The sequence below is a fragment of the Sander lucioperca genome, chromosome 13 (genome assembly GCF_008315115.2).
Source record: "Sander lucioperca isolate FBNREF2018 chromosome 13, SLUC_FBN_1.2, whole genome shotgun sequence".
Classification (NCBI taxonomy): Eukaryota; Metazoa; Chordata; class Actinopteri; order Perciformes; family Percidae; genus Sander; species Sander lucioperca.
Genome location: NC_050185.1, coordinates 12397501 through 12415435, shown reverse-complemented (window position 1 = coordinate 12415435; position 17935 = coordinate 12397501). Strand labels below are relative to the sequence as shown.

General features: G+C 39.6%; 1 protein-coding gene across 1 annotated transcript; it reads left to right on the top strand.

The window, feature by feature from the left end:
• Nucleotides 1–9728: 9728 nt before the first annotated feature.
• On the top strand, nucleotides 9729–16733 carry LOC116064934 (transmembrane protein 47-like). The gene is made up of 3 exons (XM_031320331.2): nucleotides 9729–10073; nucleotides 12485–12625; nucleotides 15790–16733. The coding sequence occupies exons 1-3, from the start codon at nucleotides 9857–9859 to the stop codon at nucleotides 15969–15971; spliced, it is 540 nt and encodes a 179-aa protein (XP_031176191.1). The 5' UTR covers nucleotides 9729–9856; the 3' UTR covers nucleotides 15972–16733.
• The last annotated feature ends 1202 nt before the right edge of the window (nucleotides 16734–17935 follow it).

The following is a 17935-nucleotide window of genomic DNA, read 5'->3' as shown; positions in this document are numbered from 1 at the left end:
ACACCTGCACTGTAGTATGAAAATGTGTCACGCAGATGCAAAAGAGAAGCACATGAAAGAAAAGTTATTGCATTTTACTTTTCAGGAAGTAATTTGACATGTCTGATGATGGGAATGACAACCGATCCCCAAGGGCCAAGGTATCAAATGTTTGTGGATGATTTTACATTAACTTCTGCACAGTTTGTAGATGCAGCAAAGTGACATGACACCGAATGGTTCATTTTAAAGATATTACACAGGGAGAAACTGTCAAACTGAAGAAACCAAAACACCTTGTCACTTAAATGCCCACGTTGGTCATTATTTCATATTAAATTACAAGCTTGGGGATGTAAACTTTTCTTAACTTCATGGCTATGTCACAGATTTGAATAAAAAGGCTTTGTGCTAGTTATTGTTGTGCGGTCTCAATATCACTGACAGAAGTAGAGCTTCAGAGGTGTTACGTGATACTCCACACAGTCTAAAGTGTGGCAAGAAAAACACAAACATAACATCCCCAAACAAATGAACTCTATTGTTATGATATCCCTCAGACAGTAATGACTTCTGGGCCTGAAAACTGGGCCACAATAGAAATGTATAAGGTTCCACAAAGTTTATCTTTGGTCTAATGCTTAAACAACACTGACTTTAGGGCAAACAATCTGTGTTTTCCCCCACAAACCAATCCATCTTTGTAACACTGATATGTTTAAGTATACAGTATGTGTCCCAAATGATTAATAAAGATGATGGTAATACGCAAGTGAACACTGGTCCTAAATATGTATTTATTACTTTGGTTCTATTAGTGCACAAAAGGATAGTTTATGTAGGCACTGGTTTCTTGAGAGGTTGCTTATTTATACTATTTTCAAGTGATGTTTGTCTCTCAAATCAAATTATGTCATCATAATCCCTATTACATTTTGTGAATTAAGAGCTACAATCTAAATTATTTTAACTATTTTACTACTTTTTTAACTCCCGGTGGATCTCCCCGCGGATTGAAGTTAAAACCTGTTTTACATAAATATAATCAGATTACATATTCAGAATTAAATTTAAAATGTTTTGGGGCAAGAAAATGTAAGATAATGCTTGGAATCTCGCTTGATGGATTGATCTCAATATAACAACAGAAAAACATGAAAGTGGCAAAAAATGTAATTTAGGAAGTTTCTTTTCTATTCATACTTGCACATGGAATTTCAAGTGTGGAAAGTGTGAGGATATTAACAAGGGCTTAGCTAAAGGACAGCAAAGATTATTTATACTGTTGCAACCATGTTCATTAATTGCTCTGCTTTGAAGACATCACTGAATAGCCCACTGCTTTAAATGAGAAGACCAATGGATACCAGGTCTCTGTTTTTAAAGAGCCAACAAAAGGAGTTGACTCTTTTCACAGCCGGCAGCACTCTCTTTGTCGTCTATTCCTCTCCCCTCAGGCAGAAAAGCTTCACTTTAAAACTCAGCTGTTGTCACATTCTGGAGCCTCTCCTTTGCATGTCACGCATAACTCTAATTCACTCTGATCACTGGCTGCTCCGCACCTCCCTCAGTGAGCTCCCCAAGGGCTGCTGTCCACTGCCTGCAGTCTGACAGAGGGGAGAGGGAAGAAAGTGTCAATGCAGGAGGTAGTTTTCCAGGTTGTGGGGCATAGGAGGAGCAGATTTGGATATTTGGCTCTCAGTTGGGTGCTGTGTCACACTGCGTTTCATGCCAAAAGTGAACATGTACTGATGTTCCAAATCTGGTCACATAATCCCTTATTCGGGGAAATCATAAAATAAAAAATGTATTGTTTGGTCACACAGTTTAAATGTTCCTTACCAACAAGAGTAAATGTGACATCTCCAAATGTGATGTATAGAGGAAGTGTTTCACATTTGTTGTCTATTCGCCAATGTTTTGCCTGGAGAGAAATGGAAATGAAAACCGTTTTCACAATAAAAACTAAACTGTACGCACAACCAATGTACTTTCAAACCTTTTGGACATCTTTTAATGAGGCATAATATAATAGATTTTACTTCTGGCAGTTTAAAGATGTATGCCAATGAATAAAAGTTCTGAAGTGCTGAAATATATTTAAGATTATGAAATCAAAATTACCTCCAAATGCTTTCATAGATCAAATAAAGAGCCCCATAATAAAGGACAATGTGAAGCTATTTGAATTCAGTCTCTCAAATGTTAGGACTTGATGCATTCTGATGAAGCAGCTTCATCACAGTTGTCCTTCCTGTTAGTAATGACTAGCTTTTAATGCCAACCCTTTCGATGAAGGTGCTGAATTTAACAACAGATTTCTAGTCTGCTGCTTATATCATGGTCGGGTCAGGTCAGCCAGAGATTCCGGTGCAACATGATAAATTATGTACTAGAAGTAAACAACATATTGTACACCTTCAATATAACAATGTATTGTAGTCTGGCGGCCATTTCCTGCAGTAGGGTAAACAGATACAATGGATGTCTTTTAATCATTTGCACAATTTTGCATACCTAATTTGTTTTTCATAAAGATGAATGGACATAAACCCAGTTTCAGTGTACATATGGAATGAGGTGTATGTGTGTCCGACAAGCAGCAAAGGATAGACAGAGTACTGTGCTTGCCGTCGATATGACAAGGCTGAACGAGGTGGACTGCAGAATAAGCATAAGTGATTCACAGCTGGTGTCTGGGGGAAACACGAGAGAGGGGTGGAGAAGGCCGGCCGGCGAGTGGAGTGAAGGGGGGGGGAGGTCTGGTGGTGATAGTGGGGGCCGGTTGCAGCCATGACAACTGATGGAGGAGGAAGTAAACAGATGTCCACAAGCTGGCAGACAGGCCCAGAGTGGTCGAGCCACTGAGAGACAGGTGGACATCCAGGAACACAGTGGGACTGCAGAGTGACTGTGAAGCCAAGCAGGGCTTTGTATCTAGAACGCAAACACTGGAGTCATAAATAAATCTGTCACGGTATAGTTTAGGGAACTTAACACAAATGAGGCCCATATTTGACTATTCTGGATCCCGATGGGTAGAATGACACTTGTCGCTGTGGCACCACATTAAAAGTCTTTGTTTATTGTTGTACTGACACACATTGTCACTCCATCTGGTGTCCACTACATCAAAGTATTGAGATGGTCTCACTTAAAAAAATTTTTTTCAAGCCAACTGATGAAGACTCCCAAAATATAAGTGGCCAAATACAGGTTCTTAATCATATTCATCAACCAAATTTCTTTCTCTTCCAATTTGACTGCAAGTTATAATCACAAAATGATGACACATTGATGATGATGCAGTGAGAAAGCCTTCATCTCAGCAGTCCAAAATTAATCGGTGGTGATGGCGCAGTGGATATGACACATGCCTTTGGTGTGAGAGATCGGGGTTTAAATCCCACTGCGATACATCAGCCAATGTGTCCCTGAGCAAGACACTTAACCCCTAGTTGCTCCAGAGGCGTGCGACCTCTGACATAGGTAGCAATTGTAAAGTCGCTTTGGATAAAAGCGTAGGCTAAATGACATGTAAAGTAATCTGTTGCCGTCTTTCTAATAACCCACCTCAGCATTTTGCAGAGTCACCAGTAGTCTTGACAATAGACTGGGAACTGGAAAGCCATCAGTTTAAATCCCCTGGCAGGCTGCTAAATCAGAGTGCAGGAAATGAAGGAGACGTGCTTTCGCCTCCCTCAACACTAACTGTCAACATGACCTTAAGCAAGGCACTTCAAACCCAGCTGCTCTGAGATGCACTTGTATGCTGGACTGACTTGAAATACTCAGTGAAGGGGAAAATATGCAACTGTCATGTCAACATTTGAACAGGTTGAGGTTTCAAGGTGACTTTAAACAAACCATGTGCTCTGATGTCTGTGATGTTCAGGAGACGATACATGTGCTGCCATGTGTCATTAGTGATGTTTTTAGGTTAAACAAGAAGGGACCGTGATGAGCTACACAAGCAGTCCAGAGAAGACATTCAGTGTGTCTTTTGGCATGTCTCTAAGTGGGCCTCTAGGAGGGAGAAAAGGTACAGTATTGTTTAAAAAGTAAATCTGTGATGCATACAAATGACAGAAAGTGATCAAATAAAGTATTTAGGAGAATGAAATTCCACAACACTATGAGAGCAATGGTGCATTTTCTTGCAGTCGCCCTCCTTGGTGTCCCCATGTTTGAAAGAAACACAGCATAAATGCCCTCCTGAATGCCCCTGTGGTAGATAAAACATGGTAAAGTGCCCTCTAGGTTCCCTTACAGTGCAGGAAACATAATGCAGTGCACTAATGGGTGGCCTTAAATGGAGAAAATGTGATTAGACTGGCCATGGCGCCCTTTTTATTTTTTTCCGCCCCTGCTCCTCAGACAGCCTGAGTCCGCCACTGTGAAAGTATAAATGAATGATTGAATGAATGAATGAGAGTAAATGGATTAACATTCCTGCTGTGAGGGTTTTTTACATGTAAACTTTGTTTAAACTATATTCTGCTCACACAGTCTGAACACAGTATGACTCGGAATGGTGTGATGTTCTTGTTACGGTAAAGAAAGAGATGAGCAGGACAGACTTCTGTAGTAATGACAGCATCATTAAACAAGGCCTCATCGGTTACCATGGAAGCTTATTCATTGTCGGAAAAACCTTGAGAGGCTTACTCTGAGCCTAATCAGCTGCAGGCACTCCAGGAAGACTATGATGAGCAATGGAGGATGACGTCATGTGATGAGCAGTTTGTGAAGAAGCTTTTTCTTTTCTCATGGACACAATAGTCTTCATCATCATCATAAATTATGCTGAATCACAGATGTGTGTCATTATCATGTGTGTTTACTTTATAAAATGCTCTGCCCCTTTTCTAATTTCCCCCATCACTTCATTCTCCTTACCTCTTTGTTACTTTATTTGCTCTTTATTATAGAGAAAATGTATTAACCAGCCATGTGAGTCCCTACAGTGTATTGGCATGTTGGAGTCTGAATAATATCACCTAAATACTTAAAACATGGTAGATAAAAACCGAAACAGAAGGTTTGTAGGTGGGTGGCTCAGTGGATAAGTCAGAATTAGAGAGATAGGATCCAAAAAAGTAAAACATGACCTGGATTCCATTTATGCTCCTTTAAATCACCATGTGGGGAGTCACCATTGTGCCGTCTCAAGTAGCTTTGTCTGCTCGGCAGATTTTCTAATGAGGGGCTTTTGGAGGAGGATGACAGAGCGCTCTGCCTGTTTTGTCGGGGAGGAGGGGCATTTAAAGGAAATGAGCAATGCTCTGTCCATGGATACGCCTAATACTAGATTCCCCCTACTTAGATGCCCTGCTGGCAGCTTGGCAGCACCGATAGGACTGAGAGGGGTGGCATTAGTCTGAAACTCTCATTATGTCAGACACACTGAAAACCTCTAATCTAGGCACCAAATGAGAGGGGTAGAATGAAATAAGGCAAAACTGAGCAAGAAGGCAGCAGAGGTACAATTTAAAGTGCTCAAATCAGTTTTGTTTGTACTTTGCACTTGATAACTTTATTTGGAGACCAAAGGCTCAGAATGTTTGCTTGTATTGAATAGCTTTAAGTAATAATCCATTATGTTTTCATATAAATCAGTTACTGCATTAACTCTTGACTGCTATATACAACACACATGCTATTAAAGTTTCTCTTGTGCACAGAAATTGAGTTTTTTTACAGCAGCAATAACTGTGTATTTGTAATTTGTAGTATTTATTTCTTAAATTAGAACAGAAAATTTAGTTAAAAATGTCACAGGCCGCACTCAGGGTAAATAAGCTCATTGGTAAAAATCACATATTCCACCAACATAAAAATAAAAATTGGATCACATACAGTGAATTGGTTGCCTCTCATCATCATGTTATTATTATGAGACAGATGCATGACAGTTGGTCAATAAATCAATCAACCAAAAATATGTGAAGAAGGTCAGACAAGCACATCTTAGAAGAGATGGTGTTTTGTCTCTACGTATGCTAATAAATGCTCCTTTAATACTGACAAATGTTACTGGATTTGGTAAATTGGAGGTTTTATCTGCTCCACTCTGAAAAATGCATTGCCTAAGAAATGTGTCTTTTGTGGAATCAAGGAGGATTAGGAACTGTCTGCATCCACGTCAAAACAGTTACAGTAATAAGCTCATGTTAGGCACTCGGCCTGATACTAAGGATATTATAGGTTATCATCTCCTGTTTTTCTCTCCATTATGTAGGTAGTTCACATGGATTGTGTTGAAAAAAAACACAGAATCATTTTATGAGCATCCTCGAAGACATGAAGACTAAACGTGTGATTACAGAAAGAAGATATGGATTGTCGAGTTCCATGAGATGATCCACATTTGCTGAACTTTGCTCATGTTATTACAGTAATAGGATAATTAATCAAAGCCATTCACTTGTTTCTAAGTTTATCTAGCTGCTTCTGAAAAGTTTCTATACACTCCAAAAATTGCACAATTTTCTTCTTCTTCTACTTCTACTGAAAGTCCTGCTTTAGAGTTCGTAACCTGCAGTTATTTTATTCACCAGGAGATATTATTAAATATTTCCCAAAACATATAAACTGAATGAAGATAAGACTACATTTAGTTAAATCTAGTCTAACTTTACACTTGTCATTTTTATTTTCGAAACGTATAAGGTGTTTATAAATGATGTGGCTGTTCGTAAGAGATATTAAAATTAACATATGTTTGAGCATGGATCAAAGGGTTATTTCCCAAATGAGGTAAAAATATAAGTGAGCTTGGCCCACACACTGACTGTGTGAAGCCAAAACAGGATTAAAAGAAACGACCAGCAAGCTAATAGACAGCTCTATTCTTATTGTGTCACAACAATTTTTCAGCAAGCACTGGATTTTTCATGTCTTTTGTGGTCAATATGTTACTGTTGTTACTGCTTCTGCTCATAAAGTGTAATCTGCTGCTAAAAATTATACAAGCAGTGGTGGTAAGAAGTAGTAATAGCAAAAATAATGTGGGCGTTAGCATCCAAAATGTCACATGTCTGCCATCTGTTGGACCATTACCACATTACAACTTTCACTCCAACCCTCAGTTTAGACAATGACACTAAAGGGATAGTTCAGATTTCTTTTGGACATATACATTTGGATATAGTATGACTTACTCTCCGTCCACAGGGTCTAAAAACGGGCTAATGTCTACTCATCAGTACCACCACCAGGGAGTTATTAATAGCACAGTATGTAACAATAATCTGTACCGGTCCTTCACAGTAATCCCAGACAGCATTAATGTGTAAATTTAGGTATTGGAAATTACAGTAATCTTTGCATAATTCGTCAAGTCTGGCATACAAGTCTGTTTTCTTATAAGTGTTGATATGTAGGCCTGTGTATAATATTTTGGTTGCAATTCCCTTCTGACGGTACACACACATTGTCAACACCTGATTATTACTATACTGATTATTACATATTCATTTAGGCTTATTCTTGCGGCTGTGATGTGTGTGTGTGTGTGTGTGTGTGTGTGTGTGTGTGTGTGTGTGTGTGTGTGTGTGTGTGTGTGTGTGTGTACAACTTTGTTGAATTTTATACCTCTAGCACTTTCTCTTTATAGACTGCCTTTAACTTGACTGAAAAGATGCTGCTGCAAAATAAAAATGTATGGGTCTAAAGGAGCAGGAGGAGGTCTGATGGAGCAGCACTGCTCATCTGTACTGAGGTAAGGACTGTATCTCACATAACAAATAAATTAAATTATATGAATTTAAAGTGTATGTATCATATGTCTTTTTTTCCCAGATGTTTTTTCTAGTCTTCTAAGGTTGGGACATTCAGCCAATATCCTCTCATCATAACACTGAAATCATGGCCAATATATATATATAGATATATATATCTATATATATATAGATATATATATCTAAATATATCTATATATATATATATATATATATATATATATATATATATATATATATATATATATATATAGTTTTATATATATATTGTATATATATTGTTTTATCTTGTTTTTGTTATGACTTTTGAAGCCAAAGGTGAGAAACTGGCTGCAACAAAAACATAACAATAATAATAATTTTTGTGCGTTCTTCTGGATCTTTCGTTTTTGGCGGTCAAATAAAAGCACACAGGCTAACATTAGGTACAAATATGATAATGAATAATATAGATTAACAGTATAACAGCAATAATAATAATAAAAAAAATTAAAAATTAAAAAACAACATTGATTGGGCTTGAAGGATTTGACGTGACCGTTGACCGGTTCTGGTCTGGCCCCTAAAGGCCAAATGTAATCTGTCTCAAATCTGGTCACTTCCTATGGGGTGCCAAATGTAAAAGTTCGGTTACAATTTTTTAGCTGATAAATTTTCAACATTTAGCTCACTTTCCTCACATTTGAGACACAAATTATATATATATATATAAATGTTAAATGTTAAATCTAAATGTTATATCTAAATCTAAATGTTAAATATATATCTAAATGTTAAATGTTAAATCTAAATGTTAAATCTAAATCTAAATGTTAAATATATATCTAAATGTTAAATCTAAATGTTATATCTTAATCTAAATGTTAAATTTATATCTAAATGTTATATCTAAATCTAAATGTTAAATCTAAATCTAAATGTTAAATATATATCTAAATATTATATCTAAATCTAAATCTTAGATATATATCTAAATGTTAAATGTTAAATCTAAATGTTATATATAATGGATATATATATATATATATATATATAATTTCTGGCTCAAATGTGAGGAAAATGCGCTAAATGTGAGGAAAGTGAGCTAAATGTTGAAAATTTATCAGCTAAAAAATTGTAACCGAACTTTTACATTCGGCACTTCCCCTTGCACCTTCTTGACTGGTGGACCAGAAAATCAATTCAATTCTTGGATAAGTTATATCAAAGCTTTAGTAAAGTGATATTGCAAGTTCAAACATGTGCACAAGGATCAGATTTTCCTTCAAGACAAAGTCTATAACTCCCTAACAAAACAGACAGAGTCCCCTCCGGCATCTGATGCCCGCTACTCAAAACCTCACACTTTTTATGCATATTCGCCAGTCCCCTGGCCTATCCCTGGTCGTGCTGTTATCAGTTGGATGTAGTCCAGGTCCGGCTTTCTCATGAAGATCGTTAAAGGATGACACGCAAGAAGACAGTTCTGTTATTGTTAACCAGACAGGTGTCTCAAATTGTATACTCTGTTTCATCAATGTTTTACGGTGTGTACTCTGTCTGAGATATGTGCCTGTTCTTATCTTCTGCAGAGCTGAAAGAGGGCATAGCAAGGTCATAACTTGATATTGTATTCCACTCCTCCCGAGAGTCTTTTATTCAGTTTTTTTAATTTATCGGTCAATACTCCCTTCAATTTTATCAGGCCAGATGGCTTTCCCACAGACAGTCAGGAAGAGCAGAATACAATGCCATTCATGACCTTAAGGTCTCTACACATATTTTGGACAAAATATCCTACAGGTTTCTAAAATTCCAATATTGTTGCTATAAAGAGTCAAGACTGGTACTTGAAAACAGCATTATGGAAGGAGGATAGCCATAAAAAAATACATTTCTTAGATAATTTCAGATTTGACTCATCGCCTGGCCCAGCTGAAGTGCAATTATTTTGAAAAACCGATCCAACCGGATGTCTCCTGTTAAACTTTTCCAGCTGGACACACACACACACACACACACACACACACACACACACACACACACACACACACAAAGCAGCAGTAAAGGCTATGGTGGGAGAAGACGCACGCGGACCTCCGGCGAGCTAATTTCCACTGTGATTGACCTGCAGCGGTGTATCTGGTTGGGAGAAGATGTCTGTGAACGAGATGTATGTGTTCCGGCCCTTCAAGCTGATCGCTCTGCTGTGCGTCTTCCTGGCGCTGTGTTTGGACGTGGTGGCTCTGCTGAGCCCAGCCTGGGTCACTGCGGAGCATTTCTCCCTGTCTCTGTGGGAGTCCTGCTCCCAGTCCGAGGCACGGCATCCGACAGAGGAGGCTCAGTGGAGCTGCTTCTCCACCCTCACATCTGGTAGGAATTGGTGTTTGTGTTTGCACCTTTTGGCTCATTTTGGTTGTTTATAACAGTCTGTCCTTGGAGTTTGTTATTTAGTTGCGAAGGGGATAACCAGACATTGGGAGAGAAAAAAGCTTTGATCTCAAGGTTGTAGTAAATTAAGTAGCCTACTTTTTTAGGGAAAACTCAGATTTTGCCATTTAGGCTATATGGTATAGCCTATGCATAATGCACTGGTAATTGCCATGTGTATTAAACTAGCTTGTTATCAGTGGTCATTTTCAGGGTCTGATATTTAGGCTATAAAAAGGCTGCACATCCTATGTTTGACAAAACAAAGAGGAATGTTTGTTGAACTGTACTGAACAGCCTGGCAGCTCTGGCCACCGTCTCCCAGGAAGAGTCTGTTTTAGTTGGATTGTTGTTCTCTGTCCAGCAGCTGAGGAATTCAGGGATTCTTGTGCTGCTGATACATTTCCTATGTTCATACCAGAGCAGTGACGTGTGTCAAAGTCATTGTGATCCTCAGCTCAGCCAGCAAGGGTTGACTAATCCATGAGCAATGAATTGAAAAAACATGTGGATTGTTCAACTATCAATGTGTTTTCAGTCTTGTTTTGAATGGTAAATCAGTTAACAAAGGCCTGGTGAATCAGTGTTACATTTAAATGTTGATTCTTTATGAGTGGCATTGATGCTTTAACATTATGTCTAGGTCAAGTCAATGTCCATGTTTAGGATACAAAATAACAGAAAACTGAGCAACACAATCTCTTTGGCACACAAAGAGTTAACCCACTCCAACCGATAAGGCTTTGAGAGGGTTTGAAGAGACACATTCAGCATCTTCCCCATCATCCACATTACCAGGCCTGGACCCACCAGGTTGCCTTTTGTCAAGCATCGACGCCACATGAGAGGAGTGTTTATGCCTCCAACCCCCTTCCTTTCCCCACCAGGGGAGGAAATCCTCATTAAATGTGCCAGATTTTGGCTGGTGGCTGGTACAGTAGGTTGGCTTGTTATTAACTGGAGCTTTGTCTACATTAAACACACAGTAGCTGACTGTTAAATTAGTAATAAAAAGAGTAAAAGGCTAAAAGCAAACCATATAAAATCACATATAGTCTTGGCCTAATTAGTTGCCAAAAGTATGTCAGATATTTTAGATTTTAGCTGTTCATTAATATTAAGAGGCCTGAGTGACCACCATCACAGACACAAACATGCTACAAAGAGGGAAACACAGCTTTGGGGTGACTGACCGCTCTCTGATATTGTGGAATGTGTTGGGGTGAATGGGAGGCGGGTTTGTTGCTTTGAGAGTCTGCAGACCTCATTAAAGCAACAGTGGAGGGGTGTGTTGGGGCTAAAGGGGCAGTTCACCAAAAGGCAAAGCTGATTTATTATGCACACATTGTCACACCTAGCCCAAGATTCTTGAATTTCAATCTTTGGAGTGAATGGCGGACACCATTCAATGCAGAATAAATTGCAAGTGACTATTATAATGCAGATCAATACAGTATTATAACTTACAGCGTCAGTGAGCATTGTGATGTAAGTGCACTGTTTTTTTTTTATAAACACATAATGGACCAAATATGTTAGACAAAAAATATTTCCTAAAGACTGAATCAAATCATGTTGAGATGTGTTATTGGGAAAAAGTTCATTTTTACCATCCTAAATACAATTAAATTAGGACCTGTGTTCATCAAATGCAAATACTCCTTTTGAGTCGAGTCTCCTGAGGTTTGGCCTTCTTCTGACACTGACAGGTGAGACATCAAATGATGATGACTGATTTCAGACTCTGTATCATTGCTTTACTGAATAGAGAGTTAAGCTCATGTCAGAAAAGCTTTTAAAATGTGCCGGTTTAACAACCTAGTGTTGTGTAGGCCTTTTCAGGGAAGACTCTTTTGACGCAGAGGAAGTGATGAGTTTAACTTTTCCACCAGGAGCGACTGGAGTTTGTTTGGAATAAACTGAATAAGTGTGCTGTTAAAAGGCCACCATGGCTGAACCGACATGGAAAAGACTGGCAGCCACAAGCAGAAACTCCACAGTAAGGATTAATTAGCACCAAAAATGTCACCAAAATAGACAAAAAGAAATCTTTCTAACTTTAAAAATCAGCAAAAATATGATAAACCTTGAGATTGATGAGCATTGGGCAATGTTCTCAGAAGAAATACATATAAACAGGTAGAAAGATAAAATCAGAAAATATCAGTTATTGGAGAGTTTGTGTGTATGCGAGTATAAATGCAAGGTCTGAGTCTGTTCTGCTTCACTCACTCCCCTCTGTGGGATTAGCTCTTGTTTTGTGTATATCAACACAGCGGTTCAATTCAACAGTGCTGTCCTGTGAATCAAGCTTTTGTCGCTGCACTCTAACCTTCGTGTGTCTCGTCCTGCAGACTGGCAGATTGCCACCCTGGTGCTGCTGGTGGCCGGTGCCGTGGCGACTCTCTTGGCCTTTCTGGTGGCCCTGATTTCCCTCTGCCGGGGGACACAGAGACGGCACTACCGCACTGTGGCTGTGCTCCTCTTCACTGCAGGTATGTCTTTCTCTTCCTTTCTATTACTTTCTCACCAAAAGTTCTTAAATCATTTGCACTTTCTGCCCTTCATAAATGTCTATCCAATGTTCCAACACATCATGCACATTTGGAAACAAAAAGATGGCACATATATACATATATACGTTCACTGCAACCGCAACAATTTCCATTTAGACAGGGTTTTTTTTTTTGTTCCAGTGCTAATGTTAAATAGAAGGGTGTAGAAGGAAAGAAGCAGCTGAATGAGGCGTGCTGGTTGAGATCATTCTTTCTGTGGTGTGGAGTCTGGGGAACTGCCGGATCATGAGCCAAGAAAAAGCAGCCGCAGAATTTGCAGACTTACCAACCAAGTGAAGTCACTTAGGGGAAAAAAAGCAACCACAGACTCCTCACCCAGCACTGCCTCATATTTGCACAGCACTTCTCCTGCATGCTTTGTGAGAAGGTCCTTTGGGTGAAGCCAAATTTTGACACTGGTGAGGGAGGATCTATTTATGAAACGAATAATTAAAACCAAAGCAGAGACATTGTTCTGTATACTGTGCATAGCCTGTGCTTACTTTACTTTGACAACAATGATGACACATTAACCACTAACTGCTACTTATCTCGTGCCCAGTTCCAGTTTTGAAAAATAAAATGGGATTATTTAAGAAACAGACATCCTGTCATACATCACAAATGACATTCCTCCTCCTGCAGTGTTACATTATGCCTGTGGACTCATCTTAAAGGAGTGGTTTGACATTTTTGGAATATCCATACACTTATTTGCTTTCTTGGTATGACTTTCTGTAGATGAGAAGAATGATACTACTCTCTTATCTGTCTGTTAAATATGAAGCCACAGCCGGTGAGCTTAGCTTAGCATAAAGACTGAAAGCACAGGAGCTAGTTTCGGTTTGTATATGGATGAAAACAAAATATAACTTGTTTATTGGTGAGCTTTAGAGATGCTGGTAGGTGGATGTTGTTACATTTGGACAGAGCCAGATAGCTGTTTCCAGTCTTTGTGCTAAGCTAACCTGCTTCTGTCTGTAGCTTCATACTTAACTGTACGTACACACCGCCGCCAACTTGAGCTGCAAAAGAAGCTCTGGCCACCCTGTCAAGGACGCTTGTCAAAAAGTACGGGGAAGCTTTTGACGCTTTGGCCGCTCTGATGTGGCAGGACATTCACATCAAGCAAGGAAGAATAGCATACGTACTTAAATAATAAAAACATCACGTACTTTACCAACTCACCGGAGACACCAACTATCCCTGCTATTTTATCCCATGCCTCGTTTTTTTTTTTTAACTGGTCCCTATACGCAAACAAAGTCATATCATAAATTATAGGGAACCCAGCAACAGCGATGATGAGCTTTTCCTCCATTTTCTCAGAACTAATGTTTTGGTAGGAACGAAAGTTTACATCATATGTTCTCTGGAATCAGCCAGCGCGAAGGACGTCTATATTTGGATTGGTTGCTGGTCGTTTGCCGCTGAACTGCGTCATAGCTCATTACCGTAAAGTTGACCAAACTTCAACTTTCTGCTTGACGCTCTGGTCACTCAACACGCCCAAAACGCGACGCCGACAGATTTGCTGCTTCTTCCAGCTGAGAGAAGCCGGCTTCCATTGAGAATGAATGACTTTCTGTAACTTTGAAGCTCAAGTCGGCGGCGGTGTGTACATAACGGACAGACATGAGAGTAGTATCAATTTTCTCTTCTAACTCTCGGCGAGAAATCAAATAAGTGTATTTCTCACAATGTCAAACTATTTCTTTAACATTTGTCTGATTAGTCTGTTAGTCATAGTATCCTCCTCAACCCCAGACTCCCTGTGGTGTGTCCATCGTTTTCAAACCCATGGTGAGTGGAAAGATATTAGGTTATTTGTTCTAGCTTTTCATAGATTAGACTGAATGGCTGGAACAAGCAGATAGACAATAATATATAATGCTGTCAACCGCTGTGAAAAATTGTTTAATCTGACTTTGAAGGGGAAATGGAAGGGATTTTTCTCTTGTTCTGTCTCTGAAACCATCAGTCACAAAAAGACCAGTGTGTGCAGTGGACTTAATGGCTGAGCTTTTGACTGTTAGCCATTTACTGAAAAGTGTGGGAAGGCAGTGTTATCCTTTCCTGTGTGTAATTACTTTAAGAGCCTTGCGAGAATAAGGTCTCCTTACAGGCACACAGTCCTCAGCAGAGCAGCAGCAGCAGAGGGGTTGGACTCTGTTAAATGCTCCTTGGCAGGACCATGGCTGTGTGGTATTTATTTTCTGTCCAGAAATATGACCTCAGTGGGCTGCGAGCTCAGTCTGGGCTCCATCAACACCGCCACATTCTTGAGCTGCCGTCGTCCCTCCTGCACGCCCCCATTGCTCCGTCCTGTAGGAAGGAAAGGCGGAGTCGTAGTCACACAAAGTCCCTTCCTCAAGAGTCACCTAGCATGCACGAAAGGGAACCGAGGTAGCTGGTGTGAGAGGAGACCACAGTACTCCTTTGATTGCACACACACACATGCACGTACCCCCCTAAGTGACGCATTTACCACCGGTACTTCATTGTCCTGAATGATTTGAAAGGAAAAAAAAAATTACTTTTTATTTAATGATTGAGGCATTAAAGACATTTTCCTTTAGTGAATAAATTTAATGAATAAAGAATAATTGTTAGAAAATTGTTCCTCATTTCACTAAAGAAAGGTAACAGCAGAGGCTTTACTTTGCCGAAATGTGCTGTTTAAGTCAGTCACTCTCAGGAGAAAAAAGACAAACCACTTCAAAAGAGCAAAAATCCCACAAGGAGGAGTGTCATAGAAAGACTGTTTCTCTTGATGTTTTCCTTTTTTTATGCAGATGGCAGACTGGATGAGAAATAGAAATACATTTAATGCAAAAAGATATCTTATATCTTGTTATTGCACTGCATTTGTACCTTACACTTGAAAGCACCTTTTGGTCCTTGCTTGAAAAGTGCTATAAAGATTATTATAGACCTTATGGTACTTGAAACGGCACCAGTCATAGTAGTAGTAAAAGTTGTATTGACGTGGTTGTAGAAGTGCTATCAGTAACACAAATACTGCTGTAATATTTAATAACATTAGTGTTGCCTAGCAGTGTTTTTCCCCAGTAAAATCTGATGTTTGACTCTTTTGGTTCTAGTGGTTCTGCAGGCCTGTGCTCTGGTCCTCTACCCGATCAAGTTCATCGACGGTACGGTCCTTCAGACCTATCACGAGTTCAACTGGGGCTACGGGCTCGGCTGGGGAGCCACCATCTTCATGTTGGGCGGAGGGATCCTATTCTGCCTGCGGACGGACATATACGAGGATGCAATGTACTGAGTCCTTTCCTAAACCCCCCGCCACTGGAAATACACACATAAACATACACACACCGAATTCCCATACAGGAGGTGTGCTACTTTTCCTCACTCACAGCACACAGCTAATGTGTATTAGAGCACAGACCCAGTCTCTCTTTTTCTCTTGCTGTCTTCCGCTCTCTGTTATTTTTAGACAGGTTGTGGGGGCTGTATGAATAGCACCCCCACCACACCTATTTCCATGTAGCCAGCGGGTGCCTCAGCCTTGCCGGTATCAGGGATGAGGTGGCAAAGTTAAAGCACAGAGATGTTTCTGGACAGGCATGAGCCACCGATGCTGGACGTTTCCACCGCTCGTTGACCTGGATCTCTATTGTTAGGGAACAGGACAGTAAATTCTCAGCACAGACCTGAATGTGCAGTGACTGAGCATTTAAAAGGATTGACTTATCTCCACATTTCCTTTTTAGTTTCTTTTCCTTTTTGTAGCATTTCATGAGGACAAGTTTGTTGTTAATGTATTTATGGCATACACTTTATAAATATTGAAAAAAAACCTGAACTTTCCCCTCCGTGTATTCTAGCTGAAACATATCTAGAAATGCTGAGCCTTCTGATGTTAGAAGTATAAATTAGATAGCTTGGATATATATGCTAGAGCTCTCCAGTGTTTATAGTTTGTTTGCAAACTCACACTTTGTCTCAAATGAAAAAATGTAAATGTGTACAAAGTATTTCTACATGAAGGAAAATCCAGAATAAACAATTGTAGTTTTGGGAGTATTAAGAGTGTGAATTTATGTTGGTCTTTAATACTACAACGTTGATGCGACTGCAGTTGTCTGTCACTCTGACACTAGTGGTTCACAAACTGACTTCTGACTGAATTTTAAGAGGGGGAGCATCAGGGCTGCCCCCCTTTTTGGGACTAAACAGCAATGAGACAAAAATGCAAAACACTTTCATTATCCAGAGCACACATTCCTCAGAGGAAGACCCCCCCCCAGTCTATTTAAAGAGATATAACTGGGTTGCTAGCTGATGTGTGAAAATACAACGCATTGGTTGAAGCATAATGAGCAAATCCCAAGACACGTTTTTGCAGTTAAACTTGACAACCTACTGGGAGATGATGTGTATATTTCATGTAATTATTTGGGACGTATTTACAACACTTCCACATTATTTGCTTGTTGTCAATAAATGTGCTCACAGGCTGAAATTCAAATTACAGCTACCATGTACTGTGTAACCTACCTTTTAGTTTGCAGATCATAAAGTAGCTTTAGGTAGTTATTCATGTTTTTGTCCAAGTGTGTAGTAAAGTAACGAAAGGCACGTTTAAAAAAGATCTCTGTTATTCCTCTGGGTGTTTTGTGTAAAACAGAAGGCACAGCCACACCTGAGCAGCCTGGTGTGAAGTCTCTCTATACACACTTTCTTTACCCCCTAGAGTTCGAACTGCAACAGCTGGTTAAACAATCTCTGGAAAGGGAACTTCTACAAATAAACAATATACCCAGCTGCAGCAGTGTGAAATCTCCCCAGCTGTGGACAATATTTACACCCGATCAACAGCTCCAAGGGGAAAACACCCACATTACTTTGTGAAAAAAGTGTAATGTGATGTGTTGTGTGTGTGTGTGTGTGAGTGAGATGCCAGGTCAGTGGTTGTCTTATAATAGCAGTGACCTCTCGGGAATCTTTCAAATGTGACTCACGTGTTAAAGGTGACGCGCTTACATGGCATGCTGGCAAAAGAGGGCACACATCATACAGTTTCTAAAGCATGACATGGACGTCATCATGTTACTTTCTTGGCCCGCACACACATGTTAAGCATGTTGTTTTGAGTTAAACATTAGTGGAGAAGACAAAGTGGAAGATGTTTTGACAGTGGGGACACTTTGAACAAGTGGAACATTGACTCAGGGCATTTAAAATAAGAAGAAGAATATGTTAAACCTTTAAGGATACACACAC